We start from the raw sequence: 20515 nt of genomic DNA on the forward strand, positions 1-20515 counted from the left end.
AAAGAATTTCTGCTAATTCCATTAAAGGGTTACAAATGGTGCCGAATTCTTCTGTTCTGGTCTCCTAAGCCTCTCACATTTACACCGCTTGAAATGCCATTTACAGAAATGTATTTAAATGCTATATAGCCAGTGGTGGGCTTTTTTTGTTCTTAAATATTTTGCAAGAGATTATAGAGGCGAAATAATGTAGTGATTAAATATTTTGTGGTCATCAATAACAAAGCTGTACATAAATGCCCCATGGGATTGAGCGTTACCATAGGAACGAAAAAATTTGAGACTAGGGATGTGGACAGCTTTGAGAAGTACTTTAGCATTTCTTCATGAATATGAAAGCAAAATTATTTGCTGTTTGCATATAAGTAACATTAACATGTAAAATGTATTTGTTATTCTAAAACTTAAAGAAACTAAAACTTACAGCATTACAAACTTTATTAGCAATGTCTCAGTCATCTGGCTTTCCTCATGCCTTCTATTTTCTTTAAAAATAATATATATATATATATATATATATATATATATATATATAGAGAGAGAGAGAGAGAGAGAGAGAGAGAGAGAGAACAAAATTATAAATGCAACACTTCTGTTTCTGCCCCCGTTTTTCATGAGCTGAACTCAAAGATCTAAGACTTTTTCTATGTACACAAAAGGCTATTTCTCTCAAATATTGTTCACAAATCTGTCTAAATCTGTGTTAGTGAGCACTTCTCCTTTGCCAAGATAATCCATTCTCCTCATTCTCCTCCTGATGGCAAAACCCATTGCTGATTAGACAGAAGAAAGAGAAGAAACAGTCGAGCTACAGAGAAGGACAGCAGCTTTTGAGTGTTTTGTCTCGTTTTCTCATTAGACTACTGTGTGATCGTCATTGCTAGGAAAGTTTTTGGTTTAAAATTGTGTGTGTCTTACCCTGGTAAATACGTGCTGAAAGTGGCGCTTGGTTTTGCGTTTGCCTATCGCGGGACTGCCCAGTTTCGATCTGCTAAATAGTGAGGCGTGGCCAGCTGACTTCAATCACAGGTAATCAGGCTTTTCTCCTTTTTATTCACTTTTTGTATAACTTGTTCTCAAATATTTCTTACACTTGTAGTCACTATGTGCTTTCAGATCTCTACTATCACTACTAGCACTCGTAGAGCGCGCTACGTACATCACAGGAAGGCCTGTCCCTCTGACCTCTACTACTATGCTCTCTATTCCAGTTGGTCTCTGGAACTGCCAGTCTGCAGTTAACAAAGCAGAATTCATTTCTTCTATTGCTACTCATTCCGGTCTCAACCTCATGGCACTGACTGAGACTTGGATCAAACCTGAAGACACTGCCACCCCTGCAGCCCTCTCCACTAATTTCACTTGTTCCCACACTCCTCGTACCACTGGGAGGGGTGGAGGTACTGGTCTCCTTATATCAAAAGAATGGAAATTTGATCTTCAGCCATCATCTACAGGTAATGGTTCATTTGAATCACATGCCATTACTGTAACCCACCCTGTTAAAATCCACTTTGTGGTCATTTATCGTCCCCCAGGCCAATTGGGAAACTTCTTGGAGGAGTTGGATGTGCTGCTATCAAACTTTCCTGAAGATGGTACTCCTCTGGTACTGCTTGGTGACTTCAACATCCACCTAGATAAACCCCAGGCTGCTGACTTCAAAACTGTGCTTACCTCATTTGATCTCAAGCAAGTGTCTACTACAGCGACTCACAAATCAGGCAACCAACTGGACCTAATCTACACACGCTGTTGCTCTGTGGACAACTCTTCAGTTGCTCCACTGCACACCTCAGACCACTTCCTCATTACTGCTAACCTAGCAATTACTCCTGATGAGGCTCACACTCCAACGCAGGTCACCTTTCAACGGAACCTACGCTCACTCTCTCCATCTCGCCTATCTTCTGTGGTTTCATCCTCGCTTCCTGCACTCTCTCAGTTTTCAGCTCTGGACACGAACAGCGCTACGGACACTCTTTGCTCCACTTTAACATTTTGCTTGGACAACTTTTGCCCATTGTTGTCTAGACCAGCACGCACCGCCCCATCTGCCCCCTGGCTGTCCGAGGTTCTCCGCGAACATCGCTCTAAACTCAGGGCTGCAGAGAGGAAATGGCAGAAATCAAGAAACTCTACCGACCTCACTGTGTATCAGTCTCTCCTCTCTTCCTTCTCTGCAAATGTCTTCACGGCTAAAACATCCTACTACCACAACAAAATTAACAGCTGTTGTGACGCTCGGACACTCTTCAAGACTTTCTCTTCTCTTCTTAATCTGCCGCCACCACCTCCTCTATCGACTCTTAAAGCGGACGACTTTGCTGTTTTCTTCACAAATAAGACAAGAACCATCAGTGACCAATTCTCCACACCGCAGACTGAGGACAACTTCACAATAACCGACGCACACTCTTTCTCCTCCTTCTCCCCACTCTCAGAGATGGACATTCCCAAACTTCTCCTGTCCAATCATCCTACTACTTTTCCACTTGATCCAATCCCCACTCACCTCCTTCAAGCGATCTCTTCAGTCATACCTTCGCTTACTCACATTATCAACTCCTCTCTTCACTCTGGAACATTTCCCTCAGCATTCAAGCAGGCTCGGGTAAGCCCACTGCTCAAGAAACAATCTCTAAATCCAGCGCTTCTTGAAAACTACAGACCAGTATCCCTTCTTCCATTCATTGCAAAGACACTTGAGCGAGCTGTGTTCAACCAGCTTTCTATGTTCCTTGTACAGAACAACCTCCTGGAGAGCAACCAATCTGGCTTCAAAAGTGGCCACTCAACTGAGACTGCTCTGCTCTCTGTTACTGAAGCCCTGCGACTAGCAAGAGCAGCTTCAAAATCCTCAGTACTCATCTTACTGGACCTGTCTGCTGCTTTTGACACCGTTAATCACCAGATTCTCCTGTCCACCCTCAGAGAGATAGGAATCTCTGGAACCGCACTCCTGTGGGTTAAGTCCTACCTCTCTGACAGATCCTTCAGTGTGTCTTGGAGGGGTGATGTTTCTAAGTCACAACACCTTGCTACTGGGGTTCCTCAAGGCTCAGTACTTGGACCACTTCTCTTCTCCATCTACATGACGTCATTAGGGTCTGTCATTCAGAAGCATGGCTTTTCTTATCACTGCTACGCTGATGACACCCAACTCTACTTCTCATTCCAACCAGATGACCCGACGGTAGCTGCTCGCATTTCAGCCTGTCTGAGTGACATTTCTAGCTGGATGAATGACCATCACCTTCAGCTTAACCTTACGAAGACAGAACTCCTGGTGATTCTTGCTAACCCATTGCTTCATCACAACTTCTCTATACAGCTGGGTTCGTCAACCATAACTCCTTCGAGGACAGCCAGAAACCTAGGAGTTGTGATGGATCATCAGTTAAGCTTCACAGACCACATTGCTACAACGACCCGGTCCTGCAGGTTTGCCTTATACATTAGGAAGATTAGACCCTTCCTATCAGAGCAAGCCACCCAACTTCTTCTCCAAGCTCTTGTTCTCTCCAGACTGGACTATTGTAATGCTCTCCTGGCGGGCCTTCCTGCATGTACTGTCAAGCCTCTGCAATTGATCCAGAATGCAGCAGCAAGGGTTGTCTTCAATGAGCCAAAAAAAGCTCACGTTACTCCTCTCCTCATCAGGTTACACTGGCTACCAGTAGCCACTCGCATCAAATTCAAGGTACTGATGCTTGCCTACAAGACGACCACTGGCACGGCACCAACATACCTAAACTCACTGGTTAAATCTTATGTGCCCTCCAGAAGTTTGCGCTCTGCAAGTGAACGACGCCTTGTGGTGCCATCGCAAAGAAGTTCAAAATCACTCTCACGGACCTTTTCCTGGACTGTGTCCAGCTGGTGGAATGACCTCCCAATCTCAATTCGTACAGCTGAGTCTTTACTCATTTTCAAGAAACATCTAAAGACTCATCTTTTTCTACAGCACTTAACCAGCTAATACTAGCACTTTTCCTTTTCTTGTCTTTTCATTTAAAAAAAAAAAATAATAATACCTGGCTAGGCATTCTATACTAGACTAACTGAGACTTGTCATGGCACTTGTATACTGTTGTAGTTCTCTTGTTGACCTGACTGCTTCTATTGTTCTCATTTGTAAGTCGCTTTGGATAAAAGTGTCTGCTAAATGATTAAATGTAAATGTAATGATTATTGCAGAGGTGACATGTGACATGTAAGGTGAGTATGCTGGCCATGCAAGAACTGGGATGTTTTCAGCTTCCAGGAATTGTGTACAGATCCTTGCAACATGGATAATCTTACACATTATTATACATTTTACCGTACTGAAGTCTTGCCTGAAGCTTATAACTGACTGGTCTGTGATTTTTTTTTTTAACACTAATGTGAAGTGCAGCTTTGGCTTTTCCACTGTAGACAAGTGAAATCCTACCAAAAGAATATTTTAAGTCATGTAATCATTAAGAGAATTGTGTACAGTGGAGCTCTGATGGAAGAAAGAAGCGACAGGACTTACACGCAAAGACTGTTTACAGTGCATGTGCATGCTTGAGTTTGGTTATCTGCTTGGATGAGCATCAGAAATCTTGAGCACAGGAAACCCTCACTATTTATTACTCATGACAGCACAATTGGTAACAGTTCAAAAGCAGGAGGGAAGATGCATTTCATAACACTCTGAACACATAATAGCAGAGTCAAGGTTTTACAGACCCTGTCCTTGCCGGAAGATGTGGCAACTACAAACTTGTCACAAATATGTTCTTCCATTGATATCCACTTACAATTATCCTGAAAAATACTGTAGATTTTTTTAACAGTTGTTTCTTTAAAAAACAAAAACTAATCTGCTTTCTTTCATGCCACAGGATAGTTGTCAGTGAAGGATCGGGGAATGTGATCTTCTAATCTCCTTTTCTTCCAACTCCAATGTAATTAGTCACTCACGTGTAAAAAAAAAAAAAAAATTAAAAGTTTTCAAAACACATACTTCTGTGGAGTCCTGCCTCAGCTGATCAACTACAGTTGAGTACATAAGTTCCATATGAAATTATGAATGAATTACAGACATTCCATGAAATTTTTTTTTCTGTTTTATTGGAGAAAACATTATAATGAAATGATAAAAAAACTATTGTACATATGTTGGAAATCACTTAATTCAGATATTTAGACCACACATTATCTCAGAAAAACCTAGAAACTGATACTCTTGTTACATAATGAACAGGGGGTGTCTCTTTACAAGGTCTTCAAACATCTTCCCTATGGGAATGGATACTTCTCTCTGTAACAGGCTGCTCTGGACTTCTGGAGAGGAGAACTCACTCGTCGTGTCTAGGGAGAGAATTTCACATGGTTGAAATGGGACCATTTGGCACTACAGCAAAGCACAGGTTAAATCAAGCATAAAGAGAATAATCAAACTAAAAAGAGTGTTATGAAACGGCTGAGTTACTGATCTCTCTCCTGAATGGACTTTTACTACATAATCAGAATGAAGAATAATGCAGACTGTAAAAAGTCTTTTACACTTTAAGTTAAATGTCACAACACATTACACTAACTGCATCCGTTTTTCCCCTATGGAAGCCTTGTTATTATCATTTTAAAAACAGACACATGTATGGGAAAAACAACAACACAAAGACTAATGATGATTAAATAACTAAATTCAATATTTGAGCAACAGCAGAGATGGTGAAGTCTACAAAAAAAAATGCAATAGACCAAAGCCATTTCCTCCCCGGATCTCACACTAAGACAATCATTCACTGAGCCACTCGTTAATTTAGCCAGTTTATCTTCAATTTGTGTTTAGGTTCATCTTGTTTTTCTGTGAAGCATGTCCTTGTAATATACACATTGAAATAAAACACCCACGCTATAACTTTTTGTATTTCTATCTAAAATCAGTCAGACGTGTCTCTATTTCTGTCTGCCTGACTGTTTAAAACAGAAAATTACATTATTCTGCTTAAGAAAATCAACACCATGAGTAAACTGTTTGCAGTTCAATATAATGTCTAAATAAATTAATTTTAGAATACATTTTGTACACAGCCCTGTTAACACACAAAAATCGTACAGATAAGAGCAATTCATCAATCGAATCTGTAAAGGGTCTACTTTTTTGTATACAGACATAACAACAAAACTTTGTGCATTTATAAAATAAAGATAACAAACAAGGTGTGCTGCCTGCAGCCTTGGTCTCCGCTGATCTTCAATTACAAACGCGTCAATAAAATGAACTGTAACTCAGTGAATACTCAATGAAGAGACATGAGAGATAGATCTATAGAAAGCCTGACATGTCTACATTTAAACTAAACAAGTGCTGCCGAAAATATTCTGTGATAAAGTAATCCATATGAAAACAACGCGATGTCCGTTTTTCACGTCTCCCTTCATTATCTTCTAATGAGACCACGCCCCCGCGCTGAACGCTCTATTCAGATTCTAATGTTTCACTGAAGCATGCGGCTTGATTACTACCACATGACAGAAGACAACGCAGCAAGAGTGTTCAAGTTTTTTTATTTTACTGTTTGCTTCGCGATGAGAGGAATAAGACATAATTCACCCCAAAAAGATGTGATGTGGTTGAGGATTTGAGATTTGGATTTCCTCAGAAAAAAAAGGATGAAGTGCTTTATTCAGCAGAGATCATAAACATGAGTAAGTCTCTTTATATATATATATATATATATATATATATATATATATATATATATATATATACACACACACTTTTACTAGTTTTCACATAACGTGTAAATATTTTACTAGGTAGACTTTTTCCAAACTATAATTCCTGACTAAATGTACAATCAAGTGAAACATTATGAAGTTTCAATAACAATATACAATACTATACCATTCAAAAGCTTGAAGTAAATAATATAAATGTAACAAATAAATGTAACTGTAACAAAAGTAACAAACAATGCTGTTCTTTCAATTTTCCCCCTCCCCCCCAAAAAAACCTGAAAAAATATTCTCAGCTCTTTTCAACATTAATAATAATGATAATAATAACAACAATATATATATATATATATATATATATATATATTTAGAAAATCTGACTGTTAAAAGTATTTCTGAAGGATTGCGTGACTGGGTAATGATGCAAAAAATTCAGCTTTGAAAGTCAGCTTTGATTGTTCCTAATAAACTGTTTAACCGCACTCGCAAGTGAATATTAAATTATGTTGTGGGATAATTAAATATATTCTAAAACTACAAACAAAATGATATTTATTTTGTCTTCACATTCTTTCTTGTAACTCTTCCCTCTCAGTCACAAACCTGACTGAAAGGCTCATTATGCAGCTCATTATGCAGGCCTTTGTCTTCTCAGGTGTAAATCACAATGATATTCATGATAGTTGATGCCTACCCATATGACTTTTACCAACAAAAAGTGTCTTATAAAATTCAAATCAATATATTGTTTTCTGTGAGTGAGTAAACAAGATAATTTTCACATAATTTAGAAAGAAAAATTCTAGGCTACAAGCTCCAGTTCTCAAAAGTCACGGGAACCAATGTTCTGTTTATGTTTTATGGCCTTATTCAAGTGATTTAACATTTTTAGTTTTTCACTAACCACGCATAACTTTTTTTTCTCAAAAACACAATCATGTACATACATGCTGCTCACATATTATTAGAGCCCAGTTTGTGCTGATTACAGTGAGATTAGACTTTAGCCATTTAGATGTTTATAAGAAACTGAAAAAAGCACAAATGTCAGGGCATGACAAAACTTCTCCAGGACCCAAAAATATCCTTAGACCTCAGAGGGTTAACCTCAGCCATGTTACCCAAGTAAAGAAAAAAAAAACTAAGACCTTAAATCCAAAAATATCATTTGGTTTTACATGCATTACGTGCTTGGCAAGTGTTAATTGACATCACTGACTGCTATAGTCAGAGGCTCTTTCTGAGTCTGCAGACAAATGCCCTTTCACAAACAAAATCATGGATAAAGTCCAATTTCACAGTGTGACCAGTATTTCTAAGAACTGTAATTCCTCTGCTTTTCTAGGACATGCTTTTATCATTTAGAGGGACTTGTCTGCATTCATTTTCAAGTTGGTATGTGCAGTGTCTCAGTCACTGGAAATGCAGTTTCTTTGCCCATTTCTCTGTGCTTTCTGGTTAGTATCATGTCTTGTCTGCAAAATATCTTATTCTTTTTCCATAAGATCAGATCATCTTAGATAATACATACTTTGAAAACTCAGAAACACTGTTCTTTTTTTCCTCTAACAGAACAAAGGAATTTTAAGGGTCACTTTAGAGCGGAAATCCAAATGTGGAGTAAAAGTGAAAACCAAAACATACTTGAAACCACACTTTGTCATCCAAACAGATTTTCCTTCTTTAGCCAGAAACTATTTAATGCTGAAACCAGTTCAAAGTGAAATACAAACAATGTGTAACAAATGCTATGACAAAATCAAAATCTTCAACAGGGGTCTGCAGCGATATTGTAAGGGCCCATCAATTATTGCTTAATTTGAACTCATTTTTTGATTATTACAAATATATTACACTGTTACATATACACAAGTATATAATATAAATTCTCATACTGATCATGTGATTCAGTGTGAAGCAGACTGACACAGAGTGCGTCTGAACCGAACTGGTTCTTTTGGTGATTGATTCTGAACTTATTCTGTGGTAATGTTATGATATCTGTCCACTAGAACGCTATCGCTTTTAATTTAAAACGGGTTATTTAAAAGAATTACTTATCAAACAGATGGAATTAGAAATAAAGGCCTGCCTCTAACAAAAGCCTGCTTCAAATAAAAGCATGTTATCTTCTGCAGTTTAGGTAAATAAAGGCCCCGGCTTTTATTTGAGGAATTACGGTAATTATTTAATCAATGTAATATTGGCATTATGGCCTTACAAAGTAGTATCCATGCTGCATTATAAAAATATAAAAAGGTAGTCAAATGTAAGAGCTGATGGCTTTCTGATCAGATTTTGCAACCCAGCTCCTGTTCCCCTTACTACTCAACATAATCAAATATATCATCTAAATGATAAATTGGAATGGGTGCAAAGGTGAGGCAATCATCCAGAGATGTTGGCTACTGACTGAATTCAAACTGTGAAAGAGACGTCTCTTCTGGCAGATTATCCAGTGCTTGATGACAGATGAAGCAAACATCTCACGACCACGGGCTTCTGTTAGTGTCTAAGAGGCCTGAAACAGATGTTTTCATTATACTAGCTAAAGATGCCATAAGGGAACCCTCAGGATAAGCTTAACAAATCAGCAAGAACGCTGAAAATGCACTGGCTCCTTTGCAGGTTCTGGCTTATGACTGTGGATTACTAGCAAGACATTTGCAACGGCTTATCCAAACATCCAATGATCCTAATATCTTCCAGATCAGCTCTTAACAAATGGAACAAATTGATTCACCTCATCTGAAATGGAGGAGCTTATAGATGGCTTCATAGTTTGAATACAATCCAATGCGTGACAAGGAACTTCACTGTAGAAAGGGACTGCAAATATGGACAGATTTCATATGAATGTATATAAATATTGCAGCCACTTTAGGGAAGTGTTACTCTGTAAGAGACAGAAATAGTCCATAAAAAATAATTGGGGTGAAGTAATTGTACAAGATCATTTACTGTAGGTGTGGTTTACATGTTGAGATCTAAAACACAGGCAAGATAATAAATTTGCATTAAAATGTTAATTTATTCCTATGATGGCAAAGACTTTACGGTAGCTTTTGATAAATTTAATGCATCTTTGCAGAATAAAAGTAAAACAAAATAAAATAAGAAAAACTTGAGTGAAGGTTATGGAAGCTTGTTTCCACCACTGAATAAAAAAATGTAATTGCGAGTTTATATCTTGCAATTCTGACTTCATAACTCGCAATTGCGAGTTTATACCACTCAACTCTGAGAAACCTGCAATTGCAAGAAAAAATCAGAAATGTGACAAAGTCGCAATTACCATTTGTTTTTTTAAGTTTTTATTTAATAGTGGAAATGGGCTTGCACATATGGTGCCAATACATGGTAATGATACTAAATGCATATCATGGCTTAATGAATGCCAGGCTTAAAATGCAACACAATATGGTTCCTGCTCCAATTTCTTTACCCTCCAAGGGGGGTCCCCTTGGCCTGAAAAAAAAAAAAGTCGCAGACCCCTGAGCTATGGAAATTGGCTCAGCTGCACGGTGAGAGGAGAATATGTGTGGGATTTGGTGCTACTCAAATAAACCAGTACTGTTTTCCTTCCACATGCTTCCTCCCTTCTTTATGCCTTTGAAAATAGATTTATTGTATAACAATTAAGCAGGAGCTGAAGGCCTGCAGATAAGGCTTCTAAGAGCCATAGAAGAATATTTTATTCATAGGAAATATTTGATCCATATGCTTAATGAGAAAAACACAAACAAATCAGCCCTTTCAGCCCCAGGTTCATAAATCACACAAAGCGCTGGAGAAACTGTGAGTGACACTGAGCACTTGCTTATGACTCCCAAAGCAGCCAGTTCAAAAGGAAAAGGAATGACATCGTCTGGGACACAAAGGCAGCTGTATGTCTTGATGAAGGTTTATCCAAACAGAGATTGAGAGGAAGGATTTTTGTGTTTCATAAACAACAAAGAGGGCGTTAAATGGCTGATCTATTCTGGAAATGCATTAAACATTCTTGTGTTTGGGAACAGGCTGTAAGACACAGCTATGAGATAAAATTTCACTTCTGAGAGAAAATTGAAACAGCTGAGACCTTGATGTGCAAGTCTTTCATACTAGCTTCAACGTTTGAGCTAGATTCGTACAATTTGGAGGAAGGAAAGATAGGTTCTTTATCGTAAGAATATGCTACAGATTTTAATTAAACCATTTTGATATTTCCCATTTGTATCAGTGTCAAAATCTACCTTAAAACCCTGAGAAATTTTCTGTCCTCAAATATTTTCGGAATAACAACATTCAACATTCATAAACATGCATAGGTCAACTGCTTATTCGGCCCAAATTTTAAAACAGTATGTCAAAGGTGCCCAAATGACATTATTTACAGAAGATTTTCTAAGCGTGCATTTTGAGATAATATTGGCTCAAATCCCTCAATTAAATCTAATACGACTGGGTTGAACGGTTCTCATATGCCATTTTATGAAGTATTTTATTATCACCGATGCAATACATATTTTGGGTACTTGGTAAAAGTATGTGAAATGGGATTCAGCCCTGGTCTACTTCAGCAAGATGACAGAGTGGTGAGAATTCACATTACCAGTAAGATGACAGTTCTGTTCTGGCTAAGACAGGAAAGTTTCTCAAAGAAACTCCAGAACATTAATCAAGCACCATTTCTGCTATTGCTTATGTCAGGCACTGATCAGATAGATATCAGTTCAAAAGTCTGTGACATGCATGTTTGAAATGTGAGTGCTTTTTTAATGTTACTGGAACAGCTATACAGTATTTGTCCACACTCAGAACAAAGACAAGCCAAAGTTCTAATGTTTTCATTTAACTATGACTAGATATGTAAAATGGGCCTACTGCATGCAATTAACTTTTCTAACCAAAATAGGGCAAACCTCATGCTTATGAATGAGGATATCAGATAAAAGCCCTTCAAATGTTCTTGTTCCATGTAAGCAAGCATTTTCTGACATGCATGTTGAGATAAGCTTCACAACCAGTATGATGTCCAGTACAAATTTAATATTTATGAAACTGAACTATTATGTACAATTGGATTTTTAAAAGAAAGGTTGATTGTTAAATATAGAAAAATCAAAACCTGACTATTACGGTACAAAGTTCTGACAGCATCTCTCACCATAGCCAAAAGTCTGCTAAGCCTTTGTAAACGACAGTCATAAGAAAACTGAATTTAAAGACAAACTACGATTTACTGACATTCCATTAGTGAAGTCTATATGAATAAATGCTAATAGAGATTCTTTAAATCCAAGAGCACTGGTTTCAATAATCAGGCTAAAAAATGTCTTTCAACAGATTTTTTTGTATCTCATCACTGTCTTAATATCACATCTGACATAATACTATCCCACAAGTAAAATTTTCCATACCACATTTATAAAGCTTGAGGAGGATCCTCAAGGCAGGCTCTATGGTAACTTGTGGGAATATCTTGTCTCTAGACAAAAACTGAACTGGAAAGAGAGCAGCTACTGCCTGAGAGTCTTGTCTCCCAGTGAGTGGCTCATAGTGGGGGGCACTACTATATCAAAGAAGAGCAATCCCTCGCTGAAAGAAGGCCTTACGCACTCCAGATGTGCTGGAAATATAGGGATACAACCCATGCCAACAACAACTCGCTAGACTCTAAGCCTTCATTAGATGACTGTGAATGCAGGGATTTTTGTGGGACTACATCCTGTCAAAGAATAGACCGCATGTTTATTGCTGAAAGTAGAAAAAAATTAACATGGGAAAATCAGTACTGGATAACAGGAATGCCTGCAACTGCAGAATATTCATCATGAACATGAGACATGATATTGTCCATTGTTAACATTCAATAGATCAACTTGCATTACAGCTATACTGTAAATACTATGAATGATTACATTTAAAATAACTTTCCTTTTTCAACATAGTTTATTAATTCCTGTGATGGCAAACTGAATTCATGGCAGCCATTACTTCAGTCTTCAATTTAATACAATCCATCAGAATTCACTATAATATGCTGATTTGGTGCTCAAGAAACATTTCTTGCAATGAACCTAAAACCTTTTGTAACATCACAAATGTCTTAACCGTCAGTTTTGAACAATGTAATTCATCTTTGCTGAATAAAAATTTTAATAAAATATGCCACACTATCCAAAAAGAAAAATATATATTTGAAGAGAAATGAATGGAAATCACATGCAAAGATGAATCATTCAAACAAAATGAATAAAAGGAAATACGAAATTAAATAAAAGCAACATTACAAATATGACTATAACTGTTAATGATGAGTTTCAGATATTATGATTTTTAGATTTAACATTTTGTTATTGTGTATGTGATGTGTGAAATGTTAGTCATTTTGTTACATGTGAAGAACTACTTACTGGAGTAGCTGCTGCCATGTCTTCAACAGAAAATGTCTGAGATGGAGCTGAAGTAAACACACAAAGAGAAAAAAAAAAGTAAATTCAGCACAGGCCATCTCTGGCATTATATATATATATAACATATATAACATAAATGAACAATAAAAAACAGTGTCAACTAAATTAAACTCGTCACCTTGGTGAGAAACATATTTCTGTGATTATGTTACAAAGTTATATTGCATTGTAGATGTTCCAGGAAATCTGAGAAACCAGTTAGGAATAATTAATAGAATCTATGGTTCTCTCTCAAAAGGGGGATACATACATTCTGATTCATTCATCATATGACTGGATTTTTTGTTTTGACTCAAATTAAACCATGGTCTTATTTTATTATTATACACGGCCAACTTGAATACATCGAGTTATCATGTAATAGTATGACATTTTACTGCACTTCATTCATATACATAGAGAAGGCATACTGTGATTCTGAAGACCTAGGCAGAATTGTGAGACACAAGGGACGATAATCTAAGTCAAGACACAAGGCCCTGTCACTGCCACACTGGTGCTTTGGGCCCAACTCTGCTTGGAAATGATTAAAGAACTGGTCTCTACTGATGAAAAGCACAGGGGACACAATAAGCCAGCCATCGTCCTTGTAGGAAGTGCGGAAATTGTGAACCTGGAGGCAGTGATGGAAAGGGGAGAGTGATGAAATGGGGGAACTGGTTGCACAGGAGGAAGTTGGAAATGAAGAGAGAGAGATAAAAAAAAAACAAGCCCCCAGTTATCTCTGACTTTAATTTTGAGGATATAAAAACAACACAAAACATAGTAGGTACTGAAATTATTAAGAATCGGTAGCAATAATGTATGAACCTGTGTGGTTGCATTAAGTTTTCATTCACTTCAATTCTTAGACTTATAGGGAAGAGCAGGTAGGCAAGCATATAAACTTGCTGCGTACGAAAGTTTAGATTTTGTGAACTTTGACCTTAAAAGTTTGGATGCATGTGACAGACTTTGTATCATCAAAAGATGCATGCATAAAGCAAGTAAAGTTATTTGTAGAAACATTTGAATAATTAAAAAGACGTACATAGGTGTATCCAAACTTGGTTAATTGGTTGTGTATATGCTGGAGAAGACCGTATTCATTCATTATCTTGGTTTAACAGGTTAATTATACCAGACAGCTGAACATAAAAATAGTGCAAAACTGAATTTGAAAATTGAGGCTGCAATTCAGTACTGATACAAAACTGAACAGTTATTTAAAGTACAATACTGGCATATATACTTAATAAAATTATAATACTAATGACATCAATAAATGATGTCCCTGACATATGGGCCTTTTAATCATATACTACTGCTGTTCAATTACTGACAGCATATTAAACCTGGCTCCACCATCTGAACATACAAGTAGTAAATTATCAGAACTATGTTATGTTGAAGAGGTAGCTAACTCAAAAGAACATTTCTTCAAATTTGTACAAAGGCAGTAGTAATAGCTTTTAGGAACATCTAAAAAGCATTCTGCTATAAACAATCATTAAACATAATGGTTATTAATTGGAATTTTTATAAAGATGAGTTTAATTGCCTCCACTAACAGCTTTAACATTAAAGCTGTGAACATACAAGGACTGAATTGAGCTGTTTAGTAAAAGAAGGGCCAAGATGATTTAGAGGAATAAAAGAAAAAAAGAAAAAGAAGAAGCCACATGTATTAAAGACACATAAAACAAAACCACAACAAGGCAGCCACACGCATCTGTTTCTGCCCTGAATAAGAAAAATGGGATGTTTTAAATTCAGGGATCAAGCAGAGACAGAAGAGCTAAGATTAATCTGCAGAAAATTTACAAGAAGGAAAAAAGACAGGACAGAATCTGATCAAATACAATCTCATGTATGAAAAAAGTTAAAATTTCTTGCTTCCACAGATTCACTGTTCCTATCAAAGCAAAAGAAGGGACCAAATCAAATACCAAAAATTCTGAAAATCTTTTTTTTTTGGTAACATTTCACTACTATGATAATAAACAACAAGATTATTAAACTGCAAAACAGAAATATTTTTGGTTCATTTCATGCACCTGGACCAACACAGCTCCTCTTATAACATATTTAGACACACAAAGGTCATGTTACCACTGAAAAATTTGACATCAATTGCTTGAATGCAACAACAAAATACGTCAAACTCATTTTAGCTTATAGGTCTATATGCAATATAGAACTTTAACATAATAAAATAAAAATACACCATGCTATAGGGCAGGCTATGCCTCATATAAAATCACAAATAACTTTCATAAAGTTTAAATATGTATACAAAACTGGAAATAAGTAAACATGTATAATATATAACCAAATAAATAAGAAACGTAAAACATTTATTAGGAAAACTAGTAAGAAAGCTTGGAGGCACGGCCCACACCTTGATGTCAAATGAAATAAATAAATGACACAAAGTTTAAATAAAGTAAAAATCAGCAAACAATGTAGAACCAATTAAATAAAAATATATAAAATAAAAAAAAAACTTCCAAAATCACCTTAGATAAAAGGCAAAAGTCAACAGGCTTTTCAAAATTCTGAATATTGCCAAACAGGCACATTTGCAATTCTTATCGAAACTAAATCATCCACCATTGTCTTGTCTGTCTCACCTCACTCTTGTCAGTCAGCTGGACTCACTCTTACCACTGGAGAAAAAGAATCTGATCTGTGTGTGTCGTTCGGCATGCTGCATTGAGCAGCCGCATTCAGTTTTTAATTATAGTGTCTGTTCTTTTACTGAACTAAATGATTTTTATTACTATAAAAAAAAAAAAATCAAAAAGATGGTGGGGGTCGGTGCCACAGTGGGCAAGCAACATAACCGGCAAGCCTATCTCTTATACTATCCTAAATTATTTTATGAGTAAGACTTCATCTTTAAGATTTAGCAAACTGGGAGAGAAGTTAAAAAAAAGAAGTACTGAACAGAGGACATACCGTAGAATAGAGCTCTAGGGGTAAACAAATCATTAAAACTAAATCTATTTTTTTACAGCAAAAACTCAAAATGTCAGTATGCAAAGTTCAAGTACAGTATCTTGAAATATGCAGTTCATGGTCTGCAATATTTTAATAAGCATAATAGAGCTGTCAAACGATTAAATCGCATCCAAAATAAAAGTTTTTGTTTACATAATTTGGGCCCCAATTTAACGATCTAAATGCAAAGTGTAAAGCGCATGGCATGTTTGTGTAATGCGCATCCCTGTGTGTAATAAGCAAAGTCAATGCACACTGTGGACCCGCCCAGAGGCGCATTTTCTACCAACGTGTCTTTAAATAACAAAAAAATACTGCGCCATTGACTTTAGACCAGGTTTGAGCAGTCTACTTTCAGCTCCTTTAAATAGCAATGTGCCTGAACACACCTCTTTTTTAGACCAGCACGCCCATGGGCGCACAAATGAGCGCAAATGCATTTGCTAATTAAACGACATGTCGCTGGATGGGAAAATGCGAACGGCGCCGGATTGAAACTTGCGCTGCGCCTTGCGTCGCATTGCGCCGGGTGTATGAGAGGGCCCTAAATGTGTGTACTGTGTATATTTATTATGAATATATAAAAGCATACTCGTACAGAATATATTTTACAAATATTTACATGTAGATATTCATGCTCATATAATTTGTGAGCCTGTAATAGATCTTATCAGCTCTGATTTGTGTCCTTACACTATTGAAGCTACTTAATGCATTGCTAAAATTTACCTTAACTTTTAAACTCTTTTGACCGTGAACCACACCACCAAGATGTACAGTAGAGCGCAAAAACATAACCATCTGAACAACCATCACAAAACAAAAACAAAAAAAAGTCATAGATCATCCAGGTAGCCACACATGGTATTGAGAACCAAGGGTTTCCAAACTTTTGAAGGGGGTTATTTTAATAATTTCAGTCCTTACTCAGGACAGTACTAAACAAAAAATAACATGCATTTTGTATGATATCTCTTATTTTGTCACAATTACTCACATTTCACAGATTCTTCAAGGGGTTCCCAAACTTTCACAGTCCACTGTATGTACATAAATGTTTAGATCTGTCTGGCAAGCCAATGCATACGGCGCAAATGAAAAAGCATATCTCATTATCATTCACCTTGTTAAAACATTACCTGTTACCAGAGGCCTTTTACAAATTAATAAAACAAATACATCAAATTATAGTGCCCCTGAGCCAAGCAGGCCTGTGCATATAACATCTTATCATATTAATCTACATATATAAATTATGTGTCCTACAAAAGCCACCATGTAGAGCCAAACAATGAGGGAAACACTTGAGAATTAAAGTTAATTTGTAAACTCTTTCCAAAAGTTACACTTTTATAATTCCCTCAATGACTTTCTTCAGTCTTAAGATGTGTGTGACCAGGCATGAATATTCTTATGAAATCTGGTTAAAAGTTATTAGCTTATTGTCTAAATTTTCCGTCAAACAAAAACAAACGGATAATGAAAAGACCCTGTTTGATGAACTTAATCACACATTCTACACCATTTTCGCCTGAAACTAAATTCCACAGTTTCGTATTATGATTAATAACATGACTCCTGGTGACAGCTCTCAGTAGAATTTAATACTGGCATCAAAACAAAATACTAAACTGGACCAAAATATAATACCATTAAAAATGGTTGTGTAAAACAAATATTACAGCAAGGATATTGTTTTTCCAACGCACAGCAGCTGCTCACATACAAAGTGTAAAAAGCATTTTGAGGGAAACAAAGGACGACATTTCAAAATGCATCCTTAATGGCCATTGAAAAAACTGAAGGAACTTGGCTTGTTATTTATGTAAGCACAATAGGTTGTTAGTAAATGTAAAAAAGTGGGGCACAATAAATGCTGAAAAAAAAAAAGAGAGAAACCTGTCTATAATGGTTGATGTTTTTTTCTTGTCCATGTTTATGTTTATCAGTAGTATCACAATTTTAATTGTATTCAGAACCGTTACATTTCAGGATCAGAAATACTACAGGTGTTACTGGCAGCCTTGATAGAAACTAAAGCCCATTTTCAAGGTCATGCCAAATTGATTTGCCTCAAAAAGCCTTTTTTGAAATTCTGAAATGTGCCACAGCTAGGCTCCGAAATGCATGACCAATTTATAACTGGACAACAGCCACTGGTTACATTAAAGCTTTCATAGGGTTATTTTTAATACTTTATGATTTCATCCCCTGTATATTCAATGTATTTGATACATACAGTATTTGTATTTGATTGATGGCATAGCCCTTTATGCTGTTAATTTTATTGTGAGCTCAAATGATCTTTTTGTTTGTCCGACAGAAGCTGTTTTCAAAAAAAGCAAAGCTAATGCAATGAATCCCAACAATAGAAAGAAAATGACTCTGAATAGATCCTGATGAGAAAAACAAGGAACTCTCAATCACCTGATTATCAAAGTATGCAAAAGCCTTCGAGATAATGAAAAATTCTCCAAATCTGTTTCCTCAGTGACTGACAGGTTTCTTTCTGCCAAAGTTAACATCCCACACTTTGACCTAAACGGCTCACAGGATGATTGCAGAGCAAAGGACCTGTCAATATTGCTTTAAAAACAGCAGGAAATTGGCTCATCTGCACTGAGAGAGGAAGTGAGCCAATGAAAAACTGTGCAAGACAGTCAGGAACAGAGCACTGAGGGGGCACTGGAAATGATTTACAATGTTTCCACACCTGAACGTGTTCTCAATCACAGGATTCCAATAACTGAGACATTTAATACTAGGGGTGGATGTTTGTTTGTTTATTTCACGCCAATCCAGCAACCCCTCAATAGACATATGTAGTATTTGAAGTGGACTAGAGAAAAAAAGTTGGGTTGAAACATTCAGGTTAGGATTTGAAAGCATTTGTGGTCGAATGGTATTAATTTCATTACATAATCCAGGCCAAATCAAAGCAAGTCCAAGGATCTATTCAATGTTTCGTGGCTAAATGAAATGCATACTTGTTATCAAGACCATATTTAGATGTATACCTAATGGATTCTAAGTATAATAAAAATAAATATGAAAAGACAGCATCTTGACTATTTAAAAAAAAAATGTTAAATTAAACATCTCTGACTTAACTTGCTATGCCATACTATATTCAGCTAAAAGACATTGTAGACAAAAAGCTCAGCAATTTAGTATGGTCTCACATGCCTTCTTACCCTCATGTCAATTTAAAACATACAAATAAATCATATAACAAATATATATTAAGAAATGTCTCACTGTTATTTATTTTTTTGCTCATGCAAATGTCAATGTTTACTATGGTTTAGTTACTAATATTCTTCAAAATATCCTCTTTTGTGTTCTGCAGAAGAAAGAATGTCATAAAGGTTTGTAATTGATATAATTTTCAATTTGGGTGAACTATCTCTGTAAGTATCGACCACCTAAAATTATTCCAAACAGAAGGGTGGAAATGATTAGCTTTCAAACAGTACCTGCTGACTGACACTTCACTGATCGTAGGGCTTGATGATCTTGATGAAAGCTCAATTACCCCGTCCATCTCTTCACTCTTTATTTTCAGCATTGCAGAAACGAGAGGCTGGGGAGTGTTCTGAATGCTGTTTGGTGAACCTGTTACATGGAAAGACACGGAAGAAGGAAAAATACAGTTAGGAATACACCACTACAAAATGAAAAAATGTAAAATGAGACCCCTTGACAATAGCTAATGTGTATTTTAGATGCAGACAGGGTATAAAATAAAAATGGGTCTTGGCGAGTTAAAAAACATTACCATTTGGCGGGTATTTTTTATATACACACACACGTTTGTTTTTGTGAAAAGTGGGGACATCCCATAGGCGTAATGGTTTTTATACTGTAGAAACTGTATATTCTATGGCCCTACACCAACCCTACACCTAAACCTAACCCTCACAGGAAACTTTGTGCATTTTTACTTTCTCAAAAAACTAATTCTGTATGGTTTATAAGCATTTTGAAAAATGGGGACATGGGTTATGTTCTCATAAGTCACCCTCTCCTTGTAATACCCGTGTCATTATACAAAGTTGTGTCCTGATATGTCACAAAAACAAGAGCACACACACACACACACATATATATATATATATATATAACCCTGGAGGACAAAACCAATCTTAAGTAGAGCGGGTATATTTGTAGCAATAGCCAAACAACACAATGTATGGGTCAAAATTATCGAAAATCATGAGTATATTAAGTACAGACCATGTTCCATGAAGATATTTAGTAAATTTCCTACCATAAATATATCCAAATAAAAATTTTGTTTAGTAATATGCATTGCTAAGAACTTCATTTGAATTTACACATAACTTCTAGAGAACTGACAA

At 36.4% G+C, this 20515-nt stretch overlaps 1 protein-coding gene across 2 annotated transcripts in view; it reads right to left on the bottom strand.

The window, feature by feature from the left end:
• Positions 1–5078: 5078 nt before the first annotated feature.
• Positions 5079–20515, bottom strand: part of rad18 (RAD18 E3 ubiquitin protein ligase) — a 45464-nt gene continuing 30027 nt past the window's right edge. Inside the window, exons 11-13 of one of the 2 annotated variants that reach the window (XM_059570689.1) lie at positions 19631–19749; positions 13113–13159; positions 5079–5340 (exon numbers count right to left, since the gene is read on the bottom strand). In XM_059570689.1, the coding sequence (XP_059426672.1) occupies positions 13135–13159; positions 19631–19749 (144 nt within the window). In that variant the 3' untranslated portion in view covers positions 5079–5340; positions 13113–13134. The remainder of the gene's footprint in view (positions 5341–13112; positions 13160–19630; positions 19750–20515) is intronic. The other variant, XM_059570690.1, reaches the window with a different exon arrangement.

Source organism: Carassius carassius, chromosome 17 (assembly GCF_963082965.1).
Source record: "Carassius carassius chromosome 17, fCarCar2.1, whole genome shotgun sequence".
Lineage (NCBI taxonomy): Eukaryota > Metazoa > Chordata > Actinopteri > Cypriniformes > Cyprinidae > Carassius > Carassius carassius.